Source organism: Dipodomys ordii, unplaced genomic scaffold, assembly GCF_000151885.1.
Source record: "Dipodomys ordii isolate 6190 unplaced genomic scaffold, Dord_2.0 Scaffold6, whole genome shotgun sequence".
Lineage (NCBI taxonomy): Eukaryota > Metazoa > Chordata > Mammalia > Rodentia > Heteromyidae > Dipodomys > Dipodomys ordii.
In genome coordinates, this window is record NW_012267222.1 from 17028858 (window position 1) to 17055828 (window position 26971).

Here is a 26971-nt window from a genome sequence, read left to right on the forward strand (position 1 = left end):
AGGAGATAGGCTCAGAAAGGTCAGGGGACTTGTTTACAGTCACACAGCTTGTAAATGACAGAGCCCAAGGAGGGCCCATCCCTGCCCAGTACCCACATTGGGGCTCTGCCTACTGCCCCATAGAGACCCTAGCTCCAGCCGGCCGGAGCTGCACAACTAGCCAGCAACGTCACCAGCCAAGAGTCCTGCCCTGCTAGCCACCTCTCAGGGACTCAGGAGGGGTAGTGTGGGGTGATGCTCACCCTTGCAGGGCTGGGGTCAGAACTGCCCTGCAGCGCATGTGGCCACCCTGTGGTAGTTTGGGGAAGCACACTTCAGCGACCTGCACCCCCCCAAGCCCAGCTTCCAGAAGGTGCTTGCTTGGGAGGATCTGCCTGCCAGAGTCTGTGCAGAACTCGGTTACTCTTATGAAGCTCCTGTGCCGCCAGTTCGCTCATTTTTGTTGCCGTTTACTGGATTAGTGTTAATGATACACCAAAGATAAAATATGGGTGAAGAGCTCAGAAGCGGTCCCAGTGGCTCACGCCTATAATCCTAGCTACCCAGAAGTCTGAAATCTGAGGACTACAGTTCAAAGCCAGTCCAGGCAGGAAAGTTCATGGGACTCTTATCTCTAATTAACCACCAATAAAGCCAGAAGTGGAGCTATGGCTCAAGTGGTGGAGTACTAGCTTTGAACAAAAAAAAAAAAAAAAAAGCCAGGGACAGTACTGGGCCCTGGGTTCAAGCCTCAGCAACCGCGCACTCACACATGCACACACAGAGTTTGGGACCAGCCTGGGCCGCATAGACTGAGGAAGAGGAGGAAAAATAGAATTCCGTGAGGGAGAGAGGGAAGAAAGAATATGATCATAGTACATTGTATGTATGTGTGAAATGTCACAATGATACAACTGATATATGTTAATTTTTAAAACCTTAGGAAGGGGCTGGGAATGTGGCTCAGTGGTAGAGTGCTTGCCTAGTATGCATGAAGCCCTGGGTTCAATTACTTAGGACCATATAAACAGAAAATGCCTGAAGTGGTGCTGTGACTCATGTGGTAGAGCGCTAGCCTTGAACAAAAGAAGCTCAGGGACAGTGCCCAGGCCTGAGTTCAAGCCCCAGGACTGGAGGAAAAATAAAAACCGAAGGAAGGAAGGAAGGAAATTAGTTACAAGATGAATGAGCCAGTGACTCAGTCCTTTAATCTTAGCTATTTGCCTTGATAAGATTGGGAGGATCGGGCTGGGAATGTGGCCTAGTGGTAGAGTACTTATCTAGCATGCATGAAGCCCTGGGTTCAGTTCCTCAGTACCACATAAACAGAAAAAGTTGGAAGTGGCAGTGTGGTTCAAGTGGTAGAGTGCTAGTCTGGAGCAAAAGAAACTCAGGGACAGTGCCCAGAAGCCCCAGGACTTGGCAGGGCTGCGGGTGGGGGGTGGGGGGGAGGCGGAGATTGGGAAGATCAAGGGTTCAGGCTAGCCCAGGCAAAGAGGTGGGGCGGAAGCTCATACAACTCCATCTAAATGAAAGCAGCTGGGTGTGGTGATACATGTCTGCCATCCCAGCTACCTTGGAAATCCTTAAATAGGTAGATTGGACAGGTATATGCCTGCCCAGTAAACAAGACCCTACCTCAAGAAAAGGTTGAAAGCACAGCTCAGCAGTAGAAAACCTGCTTAGGCGCCGAGTTTAAATCCCAGTACCACACACACACACACACACACACACACACACACACACACAAATCCATCACAGCAACCTGCTCCCTGTCCAGTTTCATTCCCAACTTCCCTGTAAAGGCCAACCTCACTTTCCATGGCTTTGCAAGACGTATCCGATGCATGAACCCATCCATGTGTCACAGATGCGGCTCAGCTCCCAACCTTTGAACCCCAAACTCCCACTTGGCTGGAAATTGGACTGTCCCTGGGTAGAAGCAGAAAGACAGATCAGACAGCTGCTCTTCAGCTGCCTCTTTCATCTTGGTAATAGCAGACATCATATTTGATGTGATTTATTTCCCTGCCCTGGAATCTATCCACCAGTTGCTTTATCCTCAGACAGACCCAGCTTCCGTCCCCTAGAGGAGCGGGGAGAGGTCAGGCAGAACCAATTGATTTTCAGGGTCTCTGGATGCAGGAACAGCCTGGTGCTTTGTAAGGCCAAATGAAGGAAGAGAAGGCTTAGCAGAAGAATCCATCAGAATGGGCTCTTCTGAGCAAGCCCTCCTTGTGTGCACCTCCTTCCCCTGGGAGAGCTGGGGGGTTCCCGCAAAGCCCCCTTTCTCCCTTCTCAGTCTCTCTCCCCTTTGTTGCTTCTCTCTGCATTGATCACGCGTGCACGCATGTGCATCTGTGCAGCAGAGTTCCTTTGTGTTAGACGTTGCTTCTATTACTGCCTTCAAGGGCTGACTGCTGGACTGCAGCTGGGAGATAATTTCGTCTTTCCATGCCCACCTTATCGCTAGCTGCACACTCCCGAGCCCCTGCCAGGAGGGAGTAAATCCATCCACTTTGCATCTCCACCTTGAGACGCTTTGGTCTTTGCAGCCAGGAGAATCTCATTATTGGCAACATGAAGGCCATGCATGATAGGATTTTAGCCCAGCTCTGCGCCAGGCTGAGGGATGCATTGGAAAGTGTGCGACTTGTCTCCGTGGTCTCAACAAGTCTGTGTGGTAGGGAAAAAGGTCAGACTGGCAAAGGTCAAAGGTCAGGCGGGCAATGGCTGCTACTGGGGGCAAAGTGCCCCCTTCCCTGTCCAAATGATTTCTTCCTAGGGCCCTGTGTGAATGAGCAGGCCCCACTTTAATACCTGATCTGAATATTGGCTTTTACAAAAACTCAAGAGGAATACAATTTTCAAGGCAGTCCTGTAAGTCCGTGTTTGTTACCAGGCAAAAGCTGTCCTTTCTCAGCCCTTGATGGGTTTTGAAAACTGAAATGATCTCCAGGCCTATAGCAATGCCCAGGGTACAGAATTATATTTCCAGCCAGGCCCTGGTGGCTCATGCCTGATATCCTAGCTACTCAGGAGGCTGAAATCTGAGGATTGCAGTTCAAAGCCAGCCCAGGCAGAGAAGTCCCTGAAGTCTCAGGGACATACCTATATTTGTATTTAGATTTGATTCTTATCCCTAAAATAGCTTATCTACATATGTTAATATTCCAAACTCAGGGAAAATCCACATCTGGTAGGGTTCAACATGCATCTCCATTTTACAGATGAGGAAACTGGCTCCAAGTTCATTTCCTTTTTCTTATTATTATAAAGGTGATGTCTAAAGGTACATGGTAAGTGGGGACAAGGGGTGACATGACCTGCCGGGGTCACGTAACAAGTGGGGGCTGTGGTGGTGGCGTGGGAGCAGCCACAGGCGTGGCCGTGTGGGCCCTGGCGTGTGCCATCTGCCGGGGCTGCCACTGTTGCTGGCGGGGCTGGCAGGGCTGGCACAGACCGTGTCCCAGTGCGGCCGCTGCAGGGGTCCAGCGATGGCGCCCGCTGGGCCCCACATCCGGCACGCACCGGCCCATGTCCCCGGCCGCGCTGGCCCGCACGGCGCTACAGCTTCTGTGGGCCGGCTGGGCCTGGCCCATCCGGAGCAGGCCTTGGCGCTCGCCGGTCCTCGCTGGTCCTCCCCGTGGTCGAGTGCTTGCCGTGGGTGCTCTCACTGCCCCCTGCAGGAGAAGCTGGGGGCCCGGCCCCTGCGCCTGCCCCGGCCGCCCCTGCGCCTGCCCCGGCCGGCCACCCTGGCCCATCGCACCCATGGACGTCCTGGGGGCAGTGGTGAGGCCACTGGGCAGGTGATGGACACGCTCCGGCCTGAGCGTGTGTGTCCCTTACACCGCCACTTCCAGCTTTCTGGTGGTTTATTGGAGATGAGTCTCACGGACTTTCCTGCCCAGGCTGGCTTTGAACCGCGATCCTCAGATCTCAGCCTCCTGAGTAGCTAGGATGACGGGCGTGAGCCACCAGCACCAGGCTTATGATGCTCATCTTTACCTACGGCCTGCACATGATACTCAGCCTCAAGACCATGGATCGCTTTGATGACCATAAAGGCCTCACTATCTCTTTGAACCAAATCATATGCGCTGTGGCGCGGAGGGTTTGAGGGTATGGGACGTCTAAGCTGTCATTTTCACACCTCATGGCTTCCCTTGAACCTCCTATGTCCCTCAGCCTGTCTGGCCCCAGCCTCTACCTGCTGAGGGTCTTCCCTGGGCTGCCCCGCCATTCCTATCGAGACGTACATATTCTGCATAGATATTAACTCTCTGACAAGCTGCTAAGTGTAAGGAATATAGATCTAAGGTCTCCGGTCGTATTTATTCTTGTATGTCCACCCGGTGTTCCCTGTATTGGAAGTGCTTGTTCCTTGCATTGTAGTGCATGCTCCCCTCAGTCTGGGACTTGCAGCAGCCTGAAGCTTGAGGTCATATGAGTTTGAGGAGTATGTGGAAATACTATTTCACTGTCCGACCAGCTCGGCTAGCATCATGATTTTTGTGATGTTATAAAAAACAGTATACCTGAAAGAAAAAAGTCCTGAGAGGGGAAGGTGAAGGGTAAAGACATGACAAACTTTCCTTGTCATAACCTGAGGTGTAACGCCTCCTTAGTGCTAAAGTTATCCAAGAATGGAAAGCTCTCCTCTCCAATGTTAAGAGCAGAATATTAATTAAATCCAGAGAACAGTTTTAGAAAGGAAAGATCCAAGCACAGAAGCCCCACGTGTCCATGACTTCTGAACTCAAAGATGGCCCCACCCTCTTGTGCATAAAATCTGAATAGTCATAAGAAGCCACAAGGCTTAGTACCTTCAAGCTTCCTGAGTGGAAGTGCTGAGGGCGGCAGTAGGAATAAATCCAGAAATCTTTTCCCTGAAGCAGAAAGGCGGCTGAATCTTCTCTTCTTTTGCTGATCTTGAAAAGAGGGGGCCATTCTACATTAAATACCTGGGCAGAAAACTGTGAGACTGTTATCTCCAATGAACCAGAACAAAAGTCACAAGTGGCTCAAATGGTACCATGCCAGCCTTGAGCACAAAAAAGCCAAAGGAAGCCGGGCATCAGTGGCTCATGCCTATAATCCTAGCTACTCAGGAGGCTGAGATCTGAGGATCACAGTTCAAAGCCAGCCCAGGAAGGAAAGTCTGTGAGACTCTTATTTCCAATAAACCACCAGAAAACTGGAAGTACCGCTGTGGCTCAAGAGGTAGAGCATTCACCTTGAGCTGAAGAGTGCAGGGACAACGCCCAAGCCCAGAGTTCAAGCCCCACAACCAACCAAAAAAAAGCCAAAGAAAGTGTGAGGTTCCTAAATTCAAGCCCCAGTGCTGGCACCAGAAAAAAAGAAAGAGGCCTGAGAAGGCAGCTTAGTGGTAGAGTGCTTGCCTAGCATGCATGAAGCCCTGGGTTCAATTCCTCAGTACCACATAAACAGAAAAAGGCTGAAGTAGTAGCACTGTGGCTCAAGTGGTAGAGTGCTAGCCTTGACCAAAAGAAGCTCATGCCCAGGCCCTGAGTTCAAGCCCCAGGATGAGAGAGAAACTGAGACAGAGAGAGACAGAGACAGAGAGAGATAGAGAGATCACCTGTTCCCAGAGAGAAGCCTGCGGCACACAGAAGCAGGATCTGAGTGATTTTGTTTTTGTTTTTACCGGGACTGAGATTTGAACTTTAGGCCTATACTCTATGGGCAGGCACTGTACCATTAGAGCTCTGTCCCCATCACTCCATCCTCCTCCATTCTCTGTGCTGGGGATGGAACCCAGGGCCTCTTACTCTGGATTGTTGTATGAGGCTCTGTTGCTAGTCTTACTTCCTTCACAAAATAACCTTTCCTGTTTTCCCTATTAGTCTTGGAGCTGAGTGCTTGCTGCTGTTGCAGATACTGACCACAAGGGGTGCTGGCCCCCAGACAGCTACATCAAGGCTGCAAAGCCACTTTCCAGTGGAGGGCCAGATTCCTAGGGCAGAAAAGACACAGTAGTGGCTGCCCTTGAGAAAGCTGCTGGCGGCCCGGTTGGTGTGTTCTGGGTCCACACTACTTAGCACTGTTGGAACAACAGTTCCTCGTACACGTGTGGTTACCCCATCCCTGGCTGGACCCAGGGATGCTGAAGTTTCCCACATAGTCTGGATGGTGGCCTCAGCCAGCTGAACTCTGAGCTGGTGGAAGAATGGTCACTCGAGGGTTTCACCAGCGTCTGGGCCCCAGGAAGTAGAAGCCCCATTGCTGTGATTTGGGGGTGGGGGGGCACATGCCCAGGTAGATCAGTGCTGCACATGTGCATGCAGACATGTGACATTATGTCTTTCATGGCTATCAGAAAGTCCATCCCAGGACCCCTGTGGCTGGGACACTGACCTCCTTTTCTTGGGTCTCTCTAGATTGCCAAGGCATCATTGAAGATGTGGTCCTGCTGGGGGCACCCGTAGAAGGAGACCCCAAGCACTGGGAACCTTTCCGGAAGGTGGTGTCTGGGCGGATCATCAATGGCTACTGCAGGTCAGTCCACAACTGTGTGCCCTTGGGAGGTGACAGCAATTTCCACACCCTCAGTGGGGGCTGCTGAACAAACAAGCTGGGGCCCAAAATGGGGGGGGGGGTCTTTTGAACCCTGGAGCCCAGTTATTTGCTGTTACAGTGAAGGAAGATGAAAGCAACCTATGCCCAGGGTTTGGGCCTGCCTGCCTGCCTTCTTTCCTTCCTTCCTTCCTGCCTTCCTTCCTTCCTTAGGGTGTCTATGTGTGCGAGTAGTGGAGCTTGAACTCTGGTCCTGAGCACTGTCCCTGAGTTTATCACACAAGGCTGGTGCTCTACCACCTGAGCTATAACTCCACTTCTGGTATTTTGCAGTTGTTAATTGGAGATAAGTCTCACAGACTTTCCTCCCTGGGCTGACTTTGAATCATGATCCTCAAATCTCAGCCTCCTGAGTAGCTAGGATTACAAGTGTGACCACCAGCACCAGGCTAGACAAAAGTTGATCCAGTTCCTCATCCACCCAGTGCTCACTCAGTCCATAAGGCTGGGCCACAGCTCAGTAGTAGAGTGTGTGTTTCCTACATGTGTGTCACCCCATGTTCATACCCAGCATCACAGAACAAAACTCAGTGTTCAGGCAACAGATCTGTATCTGCTACATCTGTATCTGATGCCATTCTTGGCTCTGGGGAGCCAACAGGGACCAAACTAGACAGCCTCATGCAGCCTCCATAGTGCCTGGGCCCAGCCCTTGCCACCACGCCTGGCCAGGGACAGATTCCCAGTATCGGCAGCTTCTGATCCTGGGTCCCATTAGACTCCCTCTTCTAGACTGATGTTACCTCTCTCTGCCCCTAGGGGAGACTGGCTGCTGAGCTTCGTGTACCGTACGTCTTCCGTGCAGCTCCACGTGGCAGGCCTCCAGCCCGTGCTACTGCAGGACCGGAGGATGGAGAACGTGGATCTGTCCTCTGTGGTGAGTGCCAGCCAGTGGCCAGTGACTCCCCGTGCCCCGCCCCTGAAGACAGACACCTCACAGGCTCCTCCCTCTGCAGCTATGTTCCCACCCCTTTGTTTCTCAGCTCCAATCCTCCCACACAGCTGCCTGGTCAGAATTGCTGTCCCCATTTCACAGATGGGGAAACTGAGGCTTAGAAAAGGCCCCCTTCTTACTGCTAGCACTTAGCAAGTGAGGCTTTTCAGCTTGAAGGGATCAGGTCCAAGGCCTCCTGTGGAGACATAGGACCTGTGCCTGGCTCCACCCTGAGCCCATCCTAGGCATTAAAACTCCCATGATTCACATGTGAACACTGAGGCTTAGAGAGGTCAGGGAACCTCAGTGATGCCAAAAGAATACAAATAAGCCAGGCGCCGGTGGCTCACGTCTGTCATCCTAGCTACTCGGAAGGCTGAGATCTGAGGATCAGGGTTCAAAGCCAGCCCAGGCAGGAAAGTCTGTGAGACTCTTATCTCCAATAAACCACCAGAAAACGGGAAGTGGTGCTGTGGCTCAAGTGGTAGCGTATTAGCCTTAAGCTGAAGAGCTGAGGGACAGTGCCCAGGCCCAGAGTTCAAGCTCCATGACTGACAAAAAATTAAAAAAGAAATACAAATAAATTTTTTAAAAAGGAATCAAGGATAAAAGAAACAGCTGGAAGTTCTTTTCTATGAAAATTCCTTTGGCCAGGCACTGATGGCTCATGCCTATAATCCTATCTTACTCAGGAGGCTGAGATCTGAGGATCATGGTTCAAAGCCAGCCTGGGCAGAAAAGTCCATGAGACTCCTATCTCCAATAAATTAGTCAGCAAAAGCAGAAAGTGGCTCTGTGGCTCAAGTGGTAGAGCACTAACCTTAAGCTCAAAGAAGCTCAAGGACAGCACCCAAGCCCTGAGTTCAAGCCCAAGACTGGCAAAAAAAAAAGAAAAAAAGTTCCTTTGAATGCCCAAACCCCTTGCATGATCAGCTCTGCCCCAGAGAAGGGGGTGCTGTGGGAAACACCCAGCTTTGGCCCTAGAGATGCCTGGCTTAGAATCCTGAACTGAAGCACTGGTGTGCTGGCTGTAGGGCCTTGATTGCCTTCCTCCCTGTGCCTGTTTCTTTTTCTATGAAAAGGCAGACACCTCCCAGGGCAGCCCAAGGAAGACGCTGGCACACATAGGGCCCTCACCGAACCCTCCTCCCCTCCTTTACTCATGCTCAGCTCTGCCTCTGAGCCAGGCAGCCTCTCTCCCACGCCTCAGCCGAGCTCCTACACGCAGCTCCTTAGTTCCTGCCTAATAATAGTTCTTTATCACATTAGTAGCACGGCCTTCCCTCCACCGTGTGATTAGAGGTAATTAGCATCGTCTGAGTGTGGCACTCCTGTTTGCCTCAGAGGAGCCCAGCTGCAGGAGATCTTGCTACCTGGAAATCTAGTCCTGAGCAGACCACAGAGCACCATCTCCCCGCCTGCCCTGTCACAGAGGTCATCCCTGGGGTGAACAAAGGGACCACGGTCAGCCAGCATTCCTGACTTTTGGTTCTCATGATTGCAGGGGGGGGCAGGGTGCAGGGAGATTCTGCCACCTCAGGTCCCAGTGGGTGAGGCTGCTGGGAGGCCCTGGCCCAGGGAAGGACTACATCCAGAGGAGATGCCATCGGGCTTCTAGAGCTCAGCATTTCTCTGGGCACCAGCAGCCATTCAAGAGAGGCTGAAGTCTAGGGATGGAAGTTCAAAGCCAGCCTGGGCAGCAAAGTCCAAGAGACTCTTATGTCCAGTTAACCCTCAAAAAAAAGCCAGAAGTGGAGCTGTGGCTCAAGTAGTAGAGCACCAGTCTTAGGTGGGTGGAGGCAGAGCGGAAACAAGAGCATGAGGTCCTGAGTTCCAGCCCCTGTACGAGCATGCACAGGTGCCTGCACGCACACACATACATACATGCAAATTAGAACTCAACAAAGGACTTGGTACAAAGCAGTAAAAGCATCCGACACAGCTGCTGGTGTCAGGAGATGCGCTTTGTCCTGCATGGATTTGCTCCCCGAGGTGGTTCCACTGTGAGGATGTGGATGACAGGGCTGGACCAGCAACCTGGGAACCTGCTGCAGAGCCTATGCCTGCAGCCACGCAACACCCCTGCATTCCTACGGCTCTGTGTCCTTCCTATCGCCTCAACTCTGTCCATGCACCTGATCTTAGCACATCCCACTGGACTCTCCCAGCAGCCCATGTGGTGTGGACATCTTCATCTTTTACAGAAGGGGAAACTGAGGCCCAAGAGGTGAAAGGAACCAAGGGACCCTGTAAGCTTAGAAGGGGTCATTGGGACAGGCAGAAGGGGCTGTGACAGCCTTGGTTTGGTGCAGTTGAGGTCTCTTGAAAAGGAAGAAATAGCTGGGTACAAGTGGCTCATGCCTGTAATCCTAATTACTCAGGAGGCTGAGATCTGAGGATCAACATTTGAAGCCACCCCAGACAAGAAAGTCCATGAGGGGCTGGGAAGGTGACTCAGTGGTAGAGTGCTTGCCTTGCATGCATGAGGCCCTGGGTTCAATTCCTCAGCACCACATAAGCAGAAAAAAGCTGGAAGTGGCGCTGTGGCTCAAGTGGTAGAGCACTAGCCTTGAGCTGAAGAGCTGAGGGACAGCGCCCAGGCCCAGAGTTCAGGCCCCACGACTGGCAAAAAAAAAAAAAGAAAGTCCATGAGACTTATCTACCGTTAACCACAAAACACACACAGGAAATAGGAAGTTCCAGGTCCATTCCTACTCATGGAGATCTGGGTTTGCATGGTGACCAGAGGTGGGGCCATCAGGTGTCCAAAGATGGGGACACCCCCAGGGAGGGTCCTTAACCTGTGAAGGACCATATGAACCGCCTTTCCACACCAGGGAGGACCAGGGTGCATCTGGACAACAGGCAGACTTCAGCAAGACAGCCAGGGAGATTCACAGGCTGAAATAGTTCGTCAGTATCAGCCATGTCACTGATTCGAATAAAGATGCCTGTCCTCCCTCCAGCTAACTGTAAAATTAGAGTGCTGGTAGCAACTTCTCCCCACTGGGTTTGTGCAGAATGGCAGCCAGGAAGTAAGCTTGGCTGAAACCTGGCCTATAGGGTGTAGCCATGAAGACCAGGCTGTGTGTCCTGGGGCAGGTGGCGGTAGGCTCTCCACCAGCAGTCACCTGCAGCAGGTGGCTACAAATTTCTCTGTGGCCCCTTCCCACCCAGCCCCGACACCAGCTCTCGTTTGTCCTTAAAGAGACTGTCCCCATGGGTCTGAAGTTTCTGTGGGCTGGATGTCAAATGTGATGTCTAGAGCTTAAGCAGCCATCTTGGACTTCCAAATGGATCATCCTAGTGACTCCCTATCTTCCATCCTCGGCTTCTAAGAAAACTAAAACACTGAAGAAGCACCGGCTAAGTGCTAGGAACTGTGCATTGGATTTGCATGTATTACCTTGCCACTGGCCCCTTGAATTTGTATGTCAGTAACTCAAATCAAGCAATGTGCTAGAGAAGTTTTTTATTTTATTTTCTTGTGCCAGTGCTGGGGCTTGAACTCGGGGCCTAGGCACATTCCCTGACCTTTTTTTTTTTTCCTCCAGGCTGGCACACTACTAGCTTCTGGTGTTTAGGAGGTAAGAGTCTCATAGACTTTTCTGTTCCAGCTGACTTCCTCAGCTCTCAGCCTCCGAAGTAGCTAGGATTTACAGGCATGAGCCACTGGCACCTAGTACACAGCTTTGAACATGGGCTGTTTGTGATCCATACAGCCAATCCACACACCTTGTCCAGCAGGACACTGTCCGCATCTGGACCTTCAGATGTATGTGCGTCATCTTGGAAACTCTTTCAACGTTATTTGTAAGGAAAGGAACAAGAGGCAGGCCAGTTCTGGCGGTGAGAAAATGACGGAACCCAACAGGGGATTGTTTCTTTGTGTTCTTAAAAATTTTTTTTGAATAGTTCAGAGTGATTGGTAGCTCAAATGGAATTGTAGGTTGTTTCTAGTAGTCTTTGGCTCCCAGGATTCCTAGGGAGAGACTCCCTGCTGTCCTCCCACCCTCCTTTGAAATACAAACCTTCCCCTTGGACTCAAAGGAAGGCTGTGGCTTGTACACGCCTTTGGCCCATACAGCCACTGGCTAGGGAGATCTCAGGGCTCCATTTTGGGAATGGGTCTGAGCTAAGCATGCATCTCAAGAAGGCATACGGAAGCACGGAACAGGTGGCTCACATCTGCAACCCTAGCTGCTGAGGAGGCTGAGACCTGAGGATCACAGTTGAAAGCAGCTCAAGTTTAAACCATGAGACGCTTATCTCCAACTAAACAGGAAAAAAAAACCACATAGTTTTGTTCTTCCTCCACAGTATGTCATTAAAGCTGGCCCCCATCCTCTCTGGGCTTCAGTTTTCTCATCTGTAAAATGAGAAGGATCCAAGTCTTTCCTCCCCAGCAGATTCTCTCTGTAGAGAACAGGTTTTTGAAACAGGCCTAGACCCCAGTTCTAGCTGTGACATGTTCCAGCTGTCTTCCCTTGAGGATTGCCTTGTTCACTGTGGCTCAGTTCCTTCATCTGTGGTTAGCAGCCAGCAAAGTTAGTGGTTAGGATCTATGAATGACCTACTATGTGTCCTGCATTGCTCATTATTTCAGGCTGTGGGGCACTGCAATCACACCCCAACTTTTTACTCATGGGCATATCCCCACACAATTGCTTTGTTCTCTGAGAGAGTGGCACTTCTAAGAGTTTTGTTTGTTGTTTGTTTTCTGCCAGTACTAGGGCTTGAATGTGGGACTTGGGCACTGTCCCTTAGCTTTTTTGCTCAAGGCTGGTGCTCTACCACTTAGCCACAGTCTACTTCCAGCTTTTTTTTTTGGTAGTTGCATTGGAGATAAGAGTCTCACGGACTTTCCTGTCCAGGATGGCTTTGAACATCAATCCTCAGATCTCAGCTTCCTCAGTAGCTAGGATTATGGGTGTGAATTACCAGCACTCAGATACTTCAAAGTCCTTTGTCCTTATTTTACATGGAATTTAAGACCCTGTTTCAGAGCCATGCTAAGTGTCTGAAATACACAAGTGTTGACTCTGTTGCATTAAGGACACCAGGAGAGGCAGTAAAGGGCTGCTTGGATGGTTCAGGGGCCCAGACTCTGTCTGGCTACTTGTTATGCAGGCCTGAGCAGCCAACTCCTGATCTAAGATGGCACTCCAGCTCTAGCCATCCTGTCTGCATTCCAGCCATCAGGAGAGAGGAAATACGGAGGCAAGACTCCTTTTCCTCCCCCTGAAGAGAATCAAGGAGTACCACGTAACAGCGCTGCTTCATCACATGCCATGAGAGAATACTTGAGTCTGGAGAGTTTACAATGAGCAGAAATCCGTTCAGCTAGAGGCCGCGAAGTCCAAGGGCCTGGCACTGGTCTCCGATCTGTTGGGGCCTTCCTGCTGGGTCATCTTGTAGCAGAAGAAAGGGCAAGGGAAAGAGGAACCACTTTTATAACAAACCTACTCTCCTGATGCCAGCGTTAATCCATCCACCTCTTGTTCTTGCTGGGGGTGGGGGGAGATTGTTTGTTTTTTTGTTTCTTTTTTGTCGGTCATGAGGCTTGAACTCTGGGCCTGGGCACTGTCCCTCAGCTCTTCAGCTCAAGGCTAGAGCTCTACCACTTAAACCACAGCACCACCTCTGGTTTTCTTTCCTGCCTGGGCTGGCTTTGAACCTTGATCCTCAGATCTCAGCCTCCTGAGTAGCTAGGATGACAGGTGTGAGCCACTGGCACCCAGCTCTCCCACCTCTTCATGAATTCCAAGATGTGAATTCAGCTTGGCATCCCTGCCCCTCCCCCAACCACCGTGCTCCTCACTCCTGTCCTCCCATAGGTCAGCGGCCACCTGGACTATGCCAAGAAGATGGATGTCATCCTGAAGGCTGTGGGCATCCGTACCAAGCCAGGTTGGGATGAGAAAGGACTTCTGCTGGCTCCCGGAAGCCTCCTTCAAGAAGACCCCAGTCAGGCAGCAGCAAGTCCCTCTGAAGTGGCCATGTCCACCGACTCCAGCCAATCCCAGAAGTCCACGGAGCTGGGCCAGCCTGAAGGGGACCCCCTTCCTGCAGCTGCTGCTGGCCCAGCTGAGAACTCCTGTATCTGCAGTCATGGTGTGAGCCCCAACCCTCTGGGCTGCCCTGACTGTGCCCATGAGACCCCGGGGCCCTGCCCAGGGCTGGACTGACCCCAGTGAGGGAGCTGCGTGTCTCTTCCAGATGTCCTTATGCAGATCATGCTCGCCCCTCAGCAGGTGGGGGGTTTCCACAAGTGCCTTTCCCCAGGAGAGGGAATCAGAGGTGAAAAGGAACCGGAAGGAAGAGAAACGGAGGAAAACACTGGCCTCCCTGGGAAGTGAGGGCAGAGACCTTCAAGGTCTCCGTCTGAGCCCTGGGACTGCAATCCAGCCCTGGACTTCCTGCACTTGAAGCCCAGTGGTGGGGCCTGGCTGTCCATCAAGAGCTCTGGGGTCTCTCTTGAATCTGGAGGCACCCGTGCCACACCTCCTTTCCCTGGGTTCTGTGAAGCCAGGGGTCTGCCTTCACTTCCATCCACACTCCAGCACTGCCTGCCAGCCTCAGGCCCCACCAATGGGCACCTACAGAGCAGACCCAGGAGCCAGGGGACAGCATCTTCTGCTCTTAGAAGAGTGAGTTGGCTTGGTCATGTTCTGTTATGCAGGATGTGCACTGCGCAAGGACAGAAGCAACAGTTCTGCAGACATGATACAAACAGCACTATGCTAAGTTGTGCAGCAGCATGGTAGGCCCTGGTATAATTGTAATAAATGCTGAGCTGGTCAGTGTTCCCTACAGTGGGAACTGGGCCTGGTAGTAATTGTGGATGATATGGGAAGGATCCTGCAGTAAACACAGGGGTGTTTACAGACTGAGACCTGAGCACCATGGTTCAAAGCCAGCCTGAGCAAGAAAGTCCATGATATTCTTGTCTCCAATTAACCACCAAAAAGCCAGAAGTGGAGCTGTGGCTCAAGGGGTAAAGCACTACCCTTGGGCAGTAACAAAAACAAAGTAACAACAAAAACAAAATTCTCCAGGCTGGGAAGGTGCATGCCTGAGGCCCTGGGTTCGATTCCTCAGCACCACATAAGCAAAAAGAAAAAAGCCAGAAGTGGCGCTGTGGCTCAAGTGGTAGAGTGCTAGCCTTGAGCTAAAGAGCCGAGGGACAGCGCCTAGGCCCAGAGTTCAGGCACATGACCGACAAAAAAAAAAATTGCATTCATCCATTCTGTAAACATGTATGCAATGTCATGCATGGCACACCGAGGCCATCCGGAAGCAAATTAGGGGCTGAGTCCAGACCTGAGCACAGGCCACGTGAGCCCAGGCTCTCATCCCACAGCCCAGCTGATTCCCAAGCCCCCTCTATTCCCTCAACAGAATCCGGTCCATGCCATATCACTTCCTCCAACTAGTTTATTGAGAGTCCCCTCCAGCAGCCTGGAGGCAGGGGAGCCCTAGCAAGCACCATGGACTGCCCTTCTGCCAGCAGCAGCCAGGGCTGAGTTGAGTCAGATCAGCACCACGGACAGCGCCCAGCCTTGGGCAGAGGACCCTGGGGACCTGGGTTGATGGGCCTTTAGGGCTTTAGAGATATCTTGGGGCTGGAAAGGAGCATAGGGATGGTAAGTGAAGAACCAAGAGTCCTCCTGCTGCCCAGGAAAATAAGGCCCCTGTGTCCACACCAGCCACCACATGCCAGAGACTCTTGAACACTGCTGACTCAATCTGCTGCCAGACCTCTTTCCCTCACTGACCTCAGGGAAGGGTAGAGGAGGCCAGACAGGGCCTGCATTGAACGCCAGCAGCTGTAAGGAAGCCCAGGGAGGAAAGCCCATCCCTGGGGTTGAACAACCACTGCTCTCTGCCCCTGTGCCTAGGTTGGGAGCTGAGTCGGGCCCTGAGTGGCAGGGACCCACCTACACCCAGCTGGGGAACCAGAGTCAAGATGTAGGAATCTGAGTTGGGGCTGAGGAAAGTGCTGTGGACCTGGGACATGGGCTCGGGGGAGAGCACTGGCATAACATATGCAGGCCCCAGGTTCCATCCCCTGCACTGGGGGGTGACAGGGGGAGACAACTCTTCCTTGGCCCAAAGTCTGAGCTAGCAGGCTGATTGGCCAGGGATTAGAGCAATAGAACAGGCCACCTGCCAATCCCTTACTGGTGCTTTGCACAACACACACACACACACACACACACACACACACACACCATCCTAATTTTCCAGGTGAGACTACCAGGTGGCCTTATGGCCCCATTTCACAGATGAGCTAAAACTCAGAGAAGCTAAGCAATCTATGCCAGGCCCTGCACTGAGGGGACCTGCCTGATTCCCAGGCCAAGCCACTTCTCAGTAACACATACACACATACACACACACTGAGAGGATGGCAAGTCTGTCAAGAGCCCAGCAAGCCATCCTCAGGGTGAAAGGTCATCCCAGCTAGCACTTCTGTAGTGGCACACACGCCGTAAATTCACTCGGGAACCGGGCTGCCTTACAGTTCTGGCTTAGCAATTGATGTGGGGCAGAGAAGAGCATGCGTGTAAACCCCCAGGGATGACAAGACCATCCAGCACCTGCACAGGGGAGGGGCTGGCCAAGCCAACACAGGTTCACAGCACTGCTGTCACTCAGAACCCAGAGCCCCAGCCCCATACCCAGAATCCTCCAAACTTGCTCTGCACAAAACCCCAAGTTACCCATGACAATGGAGTCAAACACATCTCCAGCTAAAGGAATTGACTCAGTGCCTCACACACACACACCGGAGTTCAGATGTCTCCCAAGCAACCTGGCCTTGGCCAGGAGTTAGCCAAGGCTTCAGGCCCCTGCTCTCTGCTGGTCAGCTCCAGATGTGGTCAGTTGGTGGGGGTGCCAAGAGGATGCAGCCGCAGCTCAGGCTCCACTGGATCAAGATCGAAGAAGTTGACCACTGCGGCAGCCCTGGTAGGTGGTGGGGGGTCCCGGGGGGCCTCTCCGGGCAGCAGCAGCTGGGCAGTGAGCTGCAGGCCTGAGGAGCCACCTGAGTCTGGGTCAGAGTTGGAGTCTGGTGGCAGGGGTAGCGGCATCACCTGCTGCAGGCTGAGGCCTGGCCGGGCGCCACTGTGAGAGGTCCGCATGGAAGGAGAGGCAGGACTGGCCCGGAGCTCCTGGGGACAGTGGGGACACGGCAGGAACCGGCCCAAGGCCCGCTTGAAGTCCCGCATGAAAAGTGGGTAGATGATAGGGTTCATGGTGCTGTTACAGTACCCCAGCCAAGTGAGGACGTCGAAGAGGCCTGGGGAGATGCAGTCACACACAGCCTGGAGGGGGAGGAGGGAGAACAAGTCCCACCTGACCCCAGAGCAGGGACCCAGCCCAGCCTACCCAGTGTGGAAGAGAAGAGACACACCCTCTCCCCTCCCCACACCTGAGGCTTGGATACATCTTACCTCAGGCTGTGGCGTTACCTGAGCAATGTTAGCCAAAAAGAAGGGCAGCCAAGTCACAAAGAACATGCTGAGCAGAATGCCCAGGGTCAGGCTGGCTTTCAAGGCCTTCCTGCTGTGTCTGGTCGCTAGGCGCCTGCTGTCAGTGGATTCCACCCCAGGGTGTGGCGTTCTGGGGACCTGTGGAAACGAAGGCCACATGAGTCACTGATCCTAGCCAGAGAATGAACCTTGACCCTAATTCTAGACAGAATCGTAGTACCAGCAGTTAATGGAATGCGACTCAGCCCCTAGACTGAGACTTGACACTGATGCCAAGCTGAATTGAATTGACCCGGGCTCCAGAGCACTCGCTGACACCGGCAGTAAGCTCGGCACTGACCATGGTCCTGACCGAAATCCTGACACCTACCACGTGGCCTGGAGTCTTTCAAAACCAGTCTCAGAATCAGTCTCAAACCTGGATCTGAGCCTTGATCCTAGTCCCACACCGACTCCCAACCTGGCCTGGCCATCTTGCAAGGAGATCCCGTCAGGGCAGCAAGATCAAGCAACAGCACCCCAGAGGAGAGGTCAGAGAACAGCCCACCCTACAAAGCCAGCGCTCCACAGACGCCACAGCACCGACAAAGCCTACAGGCCTTCAGGAATCAGTTACACTTGAACTAAACTTGACTAAAGAGGACCCGATGCTCTCTAGGGCTGAGTTATTTGTTTGTAAATAGATTTGCCCTCTCTGTATTTTGGAATAATGGTTGACCTGAACAATTATTCTCATGCTTCACAAAATAGAAAATGTTTTTTTCTTTTTTTTTCTGAGAATGTATGCGCACACAAAACCAATGTGTGGGGCTGGGAATGTGGCTCAGTGGTAGAGTGCTTGTCTAACATGCATGAAGCTCTGGGTTCGATTCCTCAGTACCACATAAACAGAAAAGGTCAGAAGTGGCAATGTGGCTCAAGTAGATTGCTAGTCTTGAGCAAAAGAAGCATAGGGGCAGCCCCTGAGTTCAAGCCTCACGACCAGCAAAAACAAAAACAAAAAAGTGCAATTCAATCTTTTATGGATTGCTAGGGATGGTAGTAGCCTTGGCATTTCACAACTCAGTTCTGTCGTGGACTGCAAGGCATGTCCATGCTGCGTGTGGACAGCAGGGGGCAGACAATGAGGGGAAAGGAAGTGCCAGCTGCCAATCAGCAATTCCCAAACATGTAAAGGCTCTCCAACTGGATGTTCGTACTTCTTGACCACTTAAAAAAAAAAAAACATCTCGCCTAGCGCCGGTGGCTCACACCTGTAATCCTAGCTACTCAGAAGGATGAGATCCGAGGATCTCCAGCCCAGGCAGGAAAGACCATGAGACTCTTATCTCCAATAAACCATTCAGAAAACCTGAAGTGACGCTGTGGCTCAAGTGATGGAGCATTAGCCTTAAGCTGAAGAGCTGAGGGACAGCACCCAGGCCCAGAGTTCAAGCCCCACGACCGACAAAAATACAATATTGATAAAATCAGGTACAGCCAAGTGAAGTGGTTCCAGCCTGTAAGACTGGCTACTTGGGAGGCAGAGATAGAGGAGGATTGGTCACTAGGTACTCAGGCTGAAGAATCACAGTACGAAGCTGCACCCTGGCAAAAGTGTGAGACCCTATCTGAAAAAGGGGACAGAGTTTGAATGATTGTTCTGCCTAGCAACCAACAGGCCCTAAGTTTAAATCCTCATATTGCCAAAAAAACTATACACATACCCAAGCACATGTACATGCATGCGCATGGTGGGGTGGGGGGGATGTGCTACACTCGTGGGTCCAGAGCATCTAAGAAGCCATGAGAGCTGGAGTATGAAGGTCCTCCACAGACCATGTGTTAAAACTGATTTAGATGTTCCTAGATCCATGTTAAAAAAAAAAAAAGTGACAGCCACCTACAACTACAGTGTAAGTGTCCTGTGCAGCAATGGTTATGCAGCCACGCAGAGGGGGTGGGTGCTGCCTTGGAACATACTTCGACTGGGGAAAATCAGGGGGTCCACATACCCAAATCCTTCCGTAAGTTGTATGACAGCACAGTTTTGTTTCTGAAAGCAGCCGGAGGCAGGACGGGTGTGGGATCAGAGGAGGCAGGAAGGGACCCAGTTTCCCAGCAACCCTTGCAGATGGAGAGGGGGTGGAGGCAGCCAAGTGAAGATTTGTCAGGGCCTTCACGCCAGCTTCACAGCCAACACCCCCAGCTCACTCCTGGCTGAGCCCTCCCTCCACCGGCTCCTCTCCCCTCCTCTCCCAGCAGCCTCCATGCCCAGGGCTGGTGCCTGTCCAAGGTGCTGAAATCCCCACTTCTTTCCACAGGACTAAGGAGTTGGAGGTCTGGAAAGCGGAAAGTTACAACGTACACCCTGTAGTTGCAGTGTCTTCATATATGTACCCTAATGAAATCTCCATATATAGATAACAAGGGAGAATTCACAGTCTGGCTGTCTCCCTCCATCTTAGTGGAGGTGGATTTGTATAGAGGCAATACCGGGGCTCTTGGGACAGGCGATCTGGCGTAACACCATGACTCTGACACTCACTCACTGTGAACTTGAGAATGCTTCTATGTCTACATCTATAAAATGGGAGACACCATAGGCAGCTGACAGAGTCTATGGATTCGGACTGAATGCTCGGAGTCTGACACACAGAGAGAGTTAAAGCCTTGCTTGCCCTGATGTGGGTTCAGCAACAAGTGTGTAAGGTCAGGGTGACCAGACAATGTTGGGGTCCTGTCATCCCGGTAGAATCTCTGGCCTCCCGGGATCAGCACCGACAGCAGGAGAGATGCTCTGACTCACCATGCAGTAGATCAGGCTCCACAGCTACAGGATGGGTTTGTTCTACCCCTCCACCCCCACAGACACAATCCCTCCAAGTCTGCTCCCAAGTCAGCAGAGAGATAGATCTCATCTGCCTCTCTCATCCTCTCCCCTCCCCTCCAGGTGGACTTCATGCAGTGTCTGTGACCCAGGATCAACCTGGAGGGAGAGGCTCCTGCTTCCCCGAGGGAGCCCCTAAAACCTGCCACTACATCAACTGGCTGCCATCGATGGGGACAGAAAATATGGGCAAGGAGATAACCATTTCTAGAAGATTCGAGTGATAAAGGTGTTCCTCTGGGCTGGGAATGTGGTTTAGTGGGAGAGCGCTTGCCTAGCATGCATGAAGCCCTGGGTTCAATTTCTCAGTACCATATATACAGAAAAAGCCGAAAGTGGCACTGTGGCTCAAGTGGTAGAGTGTTAGCTTGGAGCAAAGGAAGCTCAGGGACAGTTTCCAGGCCCTGAGTGCAAGCCCCAGGAATGGCACACACAAAAACAGGTGTTCCTGGGGCTGGGAAGGTGGCTCAGTGGTAGAGCACTTGCCTTGCATGCATGAGGCCCTGGGTTCGATTCCTCAGCACCACATAAGCAAAAAAAGCCATAAGTGGGGCTGTAGCTCAAGTGGTAGAGCGCTCGCCTTGAGCTGAAGAGCTGAGGGACAGCACCCAGGCCCAGAGTTCAAGCCCCACGACCAACCAAAAAAAAAAAAAATGTACTGGACATATTTCCTTATGCCACTTAAAAAGGTATGCTCCTGGCCCAGTGCCGGTGACTCACGCTTGTAATCCTATTCAGGAAGCTGATCTGAGGATTGTGCTTCAAAGCCAGCCCAGGCAGGAAAGTCTATGAGATTCTTAACTCTAATAAATTACCAAAAGAAGCCAGAAGTGGAACTCAAGTGGTAGAGCTCTATCCTTGAGCAAAAGAAACTCAGGGGAAAAACTCAGGCCTTGAATTCAAGCCCCAGGACCAAAACAAAAACAACCAGCAACTACCTTTGGGAGTATAATTAAGGATTAAATAAGAAGATACAAAACTATTAGACTAGTTCCTGGCTCACAGTAGGTACAGTGTAAGTGGTGTATTTAGCTCACTGATACTGGTAATGCTACCAGTGCCAGCCAGGGTGGTGGGGTTTCTTCCCCCAATAAAAGGGGGCACACCTACAACTGTGTATTGTACCACCAAGAAGAAAGGGGAGAAACAACTATGTGTTGTGTATTCCTGTATGCCTGGGCCTTCAAGTATATCATCTCATGGAGTCTTCAAAAAGCCTCCTGGGGTAGCTATCTGTGGTCCTGGCACACAGAGCTGGGACAAAGAACAGGCAAGACTTGAACTCTGACCAGCAGACACCGAGCTCCTGCTCTTGGCCTGGAGGCCCAGCCCCCTGCCTCCAAGCGGCAGCCAAGCCTGATTTTCAGCATGGCACAGACACCCTGTGGCCTCCCCCACAGAGATATTTCTGTGATGGAGGAGGAGGGACAGAGATGGAGAGAAGATGTATCACACTGAGACATGATGATGGAGTGAGAGAGGGTGCAGGGGGTGGGAGGAGGGGAAACGGAGGAGGAGGAGGAGCAGGAGGAGGAGGAGGAGGGGCCGGGGAAAGAAGCAGAGGAGAGAGTAAGGGATCACAGAGGGAAAGAATGGGGACAGATAGAGCTGAGTAAGGGGAGGAAGATGAGGTACAGTGAGGAGAAGGTTAGGGACCAGAGAGACATGCCAGAGGTAGAGACCAAAAGCTGAAGAGATGGTGGCGACCTCTGGCTGGACCTTCCAACTCCTCCCTGTCAATCAGGCTGAACACCCACATTGCCCCCTGGTGCTGCTTAATGGGCCTTTGGCCTTCTGGAATCACCCAAGGGCTGAGCATTACCCACCTGGATACCCCCCCCCTCTCTCACACACACACACACATACACACACACCTGCCTTAACACGATCTCACATTTACCTCACAGGATTCCCCTGCAGCCCCAGCTCTAAGCTCTAAGCCCCTGAGGATGGTGGGAAGGTCTGGTGGGAGTTGTGGAGAATAGTCAGTGGTGGTCCAGTCTCAAGACAAAGCATCTGAACCTGAGAGAAACATCGCTTACATAATAACTTAATAGCTTACAGGCAGATGTGACAGTCGGGAAATCCCTGCACTTGGAAGTTCCCTAGGTAAACAGAGTGGGCGTGGCTCATGCAGTGGCGTGCCAGCCAGGAGCAAGAAAACCTGAGACAAATCGTGACCCAGAAAACAGAGAAATAAAGGGACGTGGCATCATGGTCCTTAGGGTGATGTTCTGACTCAGACCAAGGTCTTGACCGATCTGAACTTAACCTTCACCTATCAGCTATGCAATTCTGGGCAGGCCACATGTGATGGCTCTGAGCCTCCATTTCCCTATCTGTCACACACTACCCTTACCTCAGTGGCTGTCTGGGGAATTATGAGGCTTGACTTGGTGTCTGACACATGGGGCTGCAGCTGTGAACACCCCAGGCTTTGGGGCCAGGGTCTTCTGGTTTGATCCTGGTCTCAGGGCACAGGCTGTTCCAACAGAGTTGGAAACCGGGTTCCTAGCCTCACCAATCCCCACCTCACAGACCAGCCAGCTTCTCAGAATGTGAGCCTAGTGTGGGAATGGAGATGTTTTAGGTGCTAGAGCTATGTTCATGAAATAAGGGGATCACAGAGGGAACGTGAGTCCCAAGCTCTCCTCCAGCCCTCTGCCAACAGGAAGCCGATGGGCTGCTACTCTGCTACTCTTAACACTCCTACTATTTTTGTTTGTGTGTGTCTATGTTTGTTTGTCTGTGTGCCAGTACGAGGCTTGAACTCACGGTCTCTTGCTCTCACTAGGCTGTTTCACTCAAGGCTGGTGCTCTACCATTTGGGCCACAGCTCCACTACAGAGTTCTTGATGTTAATTGGAGATAAAGAGTTACAGACTTTCCTACCCAGGCTGGCTCTGAATAGCAACTCTTAGATTTCAGTAGCTAGGATTGCAAGGCATAAGCCACCAGCTCCTGGTTTAAGAACTCTACTTTTTTTTTTCTTTTTTTGGTTGTGGGGCTGGGACTCCTCATGCATGCAAGGCGAGCACTCTGCCACTGAGCCACCTTCCCAGCCCAACAACTCTACTTTTAAAGGCAAAGCTGGGTGCTATGTCACCCAGCCTCACATTTCAGACACAGTGAGGACAACTCCAACTTGCCCGAAATTGCACTTAGCATCACCAGCTACCTGTGGCAAGAGATAGAGATTTTCTATTTCTGGAAAGGATGTGAGGTTTCCTTTCCAAACCAAATCATGAAAATTAAAAGACAAAGTGATATAATTCAAAGAAAATGTAAGAATCATTTCATTGTGAGCTTGGGGTGGTGGTTGAAGAGATAGAAAGACAAAGGTCCTGGGGCAGAATGGGGGGGGGCTCACTTTGTTCTTTACAAAAACCCAAGGGCTGAAGCTGGGAATGTGGCTGAGCGGTAGAGTGCTTGCCTAGCATGCACAAAGCCCTGGGTTTGATTCCTCAGTACCACCTAAACAGAAAAAGCTGGCACTGTGGCTCAAGTGGTAGAGTGCTAGCCTTGAGCAAACAGAGGCTCAGGGACAGTGCCCAGGCCCTGAGTTCAAGCTCCAGGACTAGCAAAAAAAGAAAAGAAAATAGGGGCTGAGGGTGTAGCTCAATGGTCAGCAGAAAATGCACTTAAGTCCTGGTTCTGGCCTCAGCACAGGAAAAAAAGAAAAAAAAATATTTGCAAGAACACAGGGTGATCTTCACTCCCTACAAAGAGTGAGAAATAAATCAATAAATCACAGTTCCTCTGAGCCACTGCATATGATCTGCCTGAAGCACAAATACCTGCTATAGCTCACCCATTTTATGAACTTCCTGAGAGGAGTTACCTGGCCTTTGATATCAGAAAATTCACACAAGAGAGAAATCTGGGTTTTCACCCAAGCAAAGTGGTACATGCTTGTAATCCCAGATACTCAGAGCAGAGATGGCTCTTGTTGGAAGCCAGTCAAAGCAAAAAGCTAGTGCGACTCCATCTTATGAATACCTGGGTATTGCAGTACCCATCCGATTGAGGCTTGGGTCAGCCCAGGAAAAAACTTGTGACCCTATTCCAAAAATAACTTATAGCTAAAATGTCGGGAGAGTGATTCAAGTGTGGGAACGCATGCCTACCAAGTGAGAAACACTGAGTTCAAACCCTAGGACTACTGGAAGGAAGGAAGGAAGGAAGGAAGGAAGGAAGGAAGGAAGGAAGGAAGGAAGGAAGGAAAGGAGGGAGGGAGGGAGAGAAAGGAGGAAAAGAAGGAAAGAGGGAAGGCTTATGACCATAGTCCTATAGCTGAAATTGTGATTTGAAGCCAGCCTGGGCAGAAGTCTTGTGAGACTTCACCTCCAAAATAACAGCAAAGAGCTAGGCTGGAGATGTGGCTCAAATAATAGAGTGCCAGCTGAGTGAGTAAGCCAGGCAACCTTGAAATCCTGAGTTCAAACCCAAGTACTTCCCCAACCCCAACAAAAGGAAGACAAGAAGCCTGAAATAAAGTAAATGAGCAGGGTGCAGTGGCTCATGCCTGTAATCCTAGCGACTCAGGAGACTGAGATCTGAGAATCAAGGTTCAAAGCTAGCCCAGGCAGGAAAATCTGTGAGACTCTTATCTCCAATTAACCACCAGAAAAACAGAAGTGGCACGGTGGCTCCAAGTGGTAGAACACTAGCCTTGAGCAAAACTGCTCAGGGAAAGCACCCAGGCCATGAGTTCAAACCCCACAACGGTTAACAGCAAGGAACCAACACAATAGCCTTTCTTCAAATATTTGCTGTACAAGCCAGGCACTGGTGGCTCACGCCTATAATCCTAGCTACTCAGGAGGTTGAGCTTGAGGATTATGGGTCAAAGCCAGCCTAGGCAGAAAACTCTGTGGGACTCTTATCTCCAATTCACCAAAAAGCTGGAAGTGGAGCTGTTGCTCAAGTAGTAGAGCACCAGGCTAAAACAAAAAAAAAAGTTAAGGAACAGTACCCAGACCGAGTTCAAACTCTAGGAATGGCACCAAAATTTAAAAAAAAAAATTTAAAACTGCTCTAGTTTCTTTTTTGGTGTGACGTACTGTTGCTATAATCCCACCTACTTGGGAGGTGGAGGAAGGTGGAGAGTTAGAGGCCACCTAGGCAAAGTTAGACCCTATCTCAAAATCATGATACAAGTCAAAAGGCTGGAGAATGTGGCTCAAGTGATTGAGTGCATGCGCGAACCTCCAAGAGCTCAATCTCCAGCTCCTGTGTAGAAAATGCACAGTAAGGGTGTCAAGACTGTAAGCCATAGAGCCAGAACATGGGTTAGGAGGTCACAGTGGAGATGGGTATCTCCTTAGAAGATAGAACCAGCAGGTCTGGGTAGAGCATGCCATAAATAAGAGAGAAACGCTTTCTCTATGTTCTGGTGTGAGGCCGTGATGGGCCTGTGCCATCGTGGGGAAGGCCAGGAGGGGGAAATGCAGAGGGCTGAGCTGCATTATGGCCCCAGCTTCACCTTAGCCTCCTGCCCCACCTCTTGCATGGACAGCCAAGCACTGGCTGGAATGCCAAAGAAAGGTGCCAGCTAGAACTTCCCTGCCAAGAGGCTCAAGAGATCATAGGAGGGCTGGGGATGTGGCTTAGTGGTAGAGTGCTTGCCTAGCATGCATGAAGCTCTGGGCTCGATTCCTCCCTGCCACATCAACAGAAAAAGCTGGAAGTGGCGCTGTGGCTCAAGTGATACAGTGCTAGCCTGGGCAAAAGAAGCTCAGTGTCCAGGCCCTGAGTTCAAGCCCCGGGACTGGCAAAAAAATTTTTTTTTAAATCCTAGGATGGACGCCCAGGAGGCCCCTAATGGCTGCTCGGACCCCACCCACCCACCCCGACGGAGAGACTGGAGCTCCCAGCGCACCCCAGGTACCTGCAGCGTCTCCGAGGCCTGGCCAGCCATGCCGGTGGTGAGGGAGGCCACCTGCACGGCCTGCTTGCGGGCAGCCAGCAGGATCCTGCAGTAGGTGAAACAGATGGCACCCGAGGGCAGGAAGAAGGTGAGGCCTGAGGCCACAAGGACGAAGGGCAGGCTGGCCAGCAGGCGGCACTGGCCCGGGGTGGGTGGCCGCGGACGGCCCAGCTCGTGCCAGCCCAGCAGCAGGGGCAGGAAGGAGGCGAGGGCAGCGAGGCTCCAGGCGGCCAGGATGAGGGCCAGGGCACGCGCGGGCGTCATGCGCAGCTTGTAGCGCAGCGGCGAGAGGATGAGCAGGTAGCGGTCCAGGCTGATGAGGCACAGGTTGAGGATGGAGGCGCTGCAGCACATCACGTCGAAGGCGGCCCAGAGCCGGCAGAGGCCGCGCGCCAGCACCCAGCGCCCGTACAGCGCGTTCAGCATGGCGGGCGGCATCACCACCAGCCCCACCATCAGGTCGGACGTGAAGAGCGACACCAGGAAGAAGTTGGACGTGTGGCGCAGCGCGGGCTGCGTGCAGATGAGCGCGATGAGCAGCAAGTTGGCCGCCGCGGTCAGCGCGATGACCACACACAGCGCGGCCGCCACCCAGCCGCTGCCCCCCGGGGCCGTCGGTGGCCCCGACCCCCAGGTCGGGGTGCTGCTGTTGGCAGGGCTCGGCTCGGGGACCATGGGGCCTGGGGGAGCGGGGAGGGAGGGGGGACCCAGACGTGGCGGGCGGGCAGGAGGACGGGGTGGACGTCGAGGCTGAGCACGGCCCTGGAGGGGAGTGGAGGCTGAGACGGGGGTCGTGGGACGCGGCGGCGGCCCGGAGAGGGCGGGCAGGGGTTACATGGGCGCCCCCGGGGGTGGGGCGGGGACCCATGGGGCGCCGGGTGGGAAGTTGGGGGGGGCACCTGGACAGCAGGTGGCAGAAAGTTAGGACGGGGTGCGATGTGCGCCCGGCCCACACCCCACCCCCGGGGCGGGTGGCCCACGGCAGGACGGGGTGCGCCGGGCCTTCTAGGGGCGCAGTCCGGGGAAGGTGGAGGTGGGCGGTGCTGCGGCGCCTCCCACCCCGGACCGAAGCAGGCTCCCAGCGGAGGGTGGGCGCGTGGGCGCGCGCTCCCGGAAGCCGTCACGTTGCGGGGTGGCAGCTTGGTGGCCCCGAAGCCGGTGCAAAG

At 52.4% G+C, this 26971-nt stretch overlaps 2 protein-coding genes across 5 annotated transcripts in view; one reads left to right on the forward strand and one right to left on the reverse strand.

Moving 5' to 3' along the window:
• The window catches only part of Tmco4 (transmembrane and coiled-coil domains 4), a 60882-nt gene extending 46534 nt beyond the window's left edge, over window positions 1-14348 (forward strand). For all 4 annotated transcript variants that reach the window (XM_013031061.1, XM_013031072.1, XM_013031065.1 and 1 more), the window contains 3 exons: window positions 6381-6498; window positions 7336-7453; window positions 13348-14348. In XM_013031061.1, coding sequence (XP_012886515.1) covers window positions 6381-6498; window positions 7336-7453; window positions 13348-13698 — 587 coding nt within the window. In that variant the 3' untranslated portion in view covers window positions 13699-14348. The remainder of the gene's footprint in view (window positions 1-6380; window positions 6499-7335; window positions 7454-13347) is intronic.
• A 2044-nt stretch (window positions 14349-16392) lies between these two features.
• Window positions 16393-26491, reverse strand: Htr6 (5-hydroxytryptamine (serotonin) receptor 6, G protein-coupled). Its single transcript, XM_013033723.1, has 3 exons — window positions 25767-26491; window positions 16987-17145; window positions 16393-16839 (listed from the first exon to the last, which is right to left on the reverse strand). The coding sequence occupies exons 1-3, from the start codon at window positions 26478-26480 to the stop codon at window positions 16396-16398; spliced, it is 1317 nt and encodes a 438-aa protein (XP_012889177.1). The 5' UTR covers window positions 26481-26491; the 3' UTR covers window positions 16393-16395.
• Between the last annotated feature and the right edge of the window lie 480 nt (window positions 26492-26971).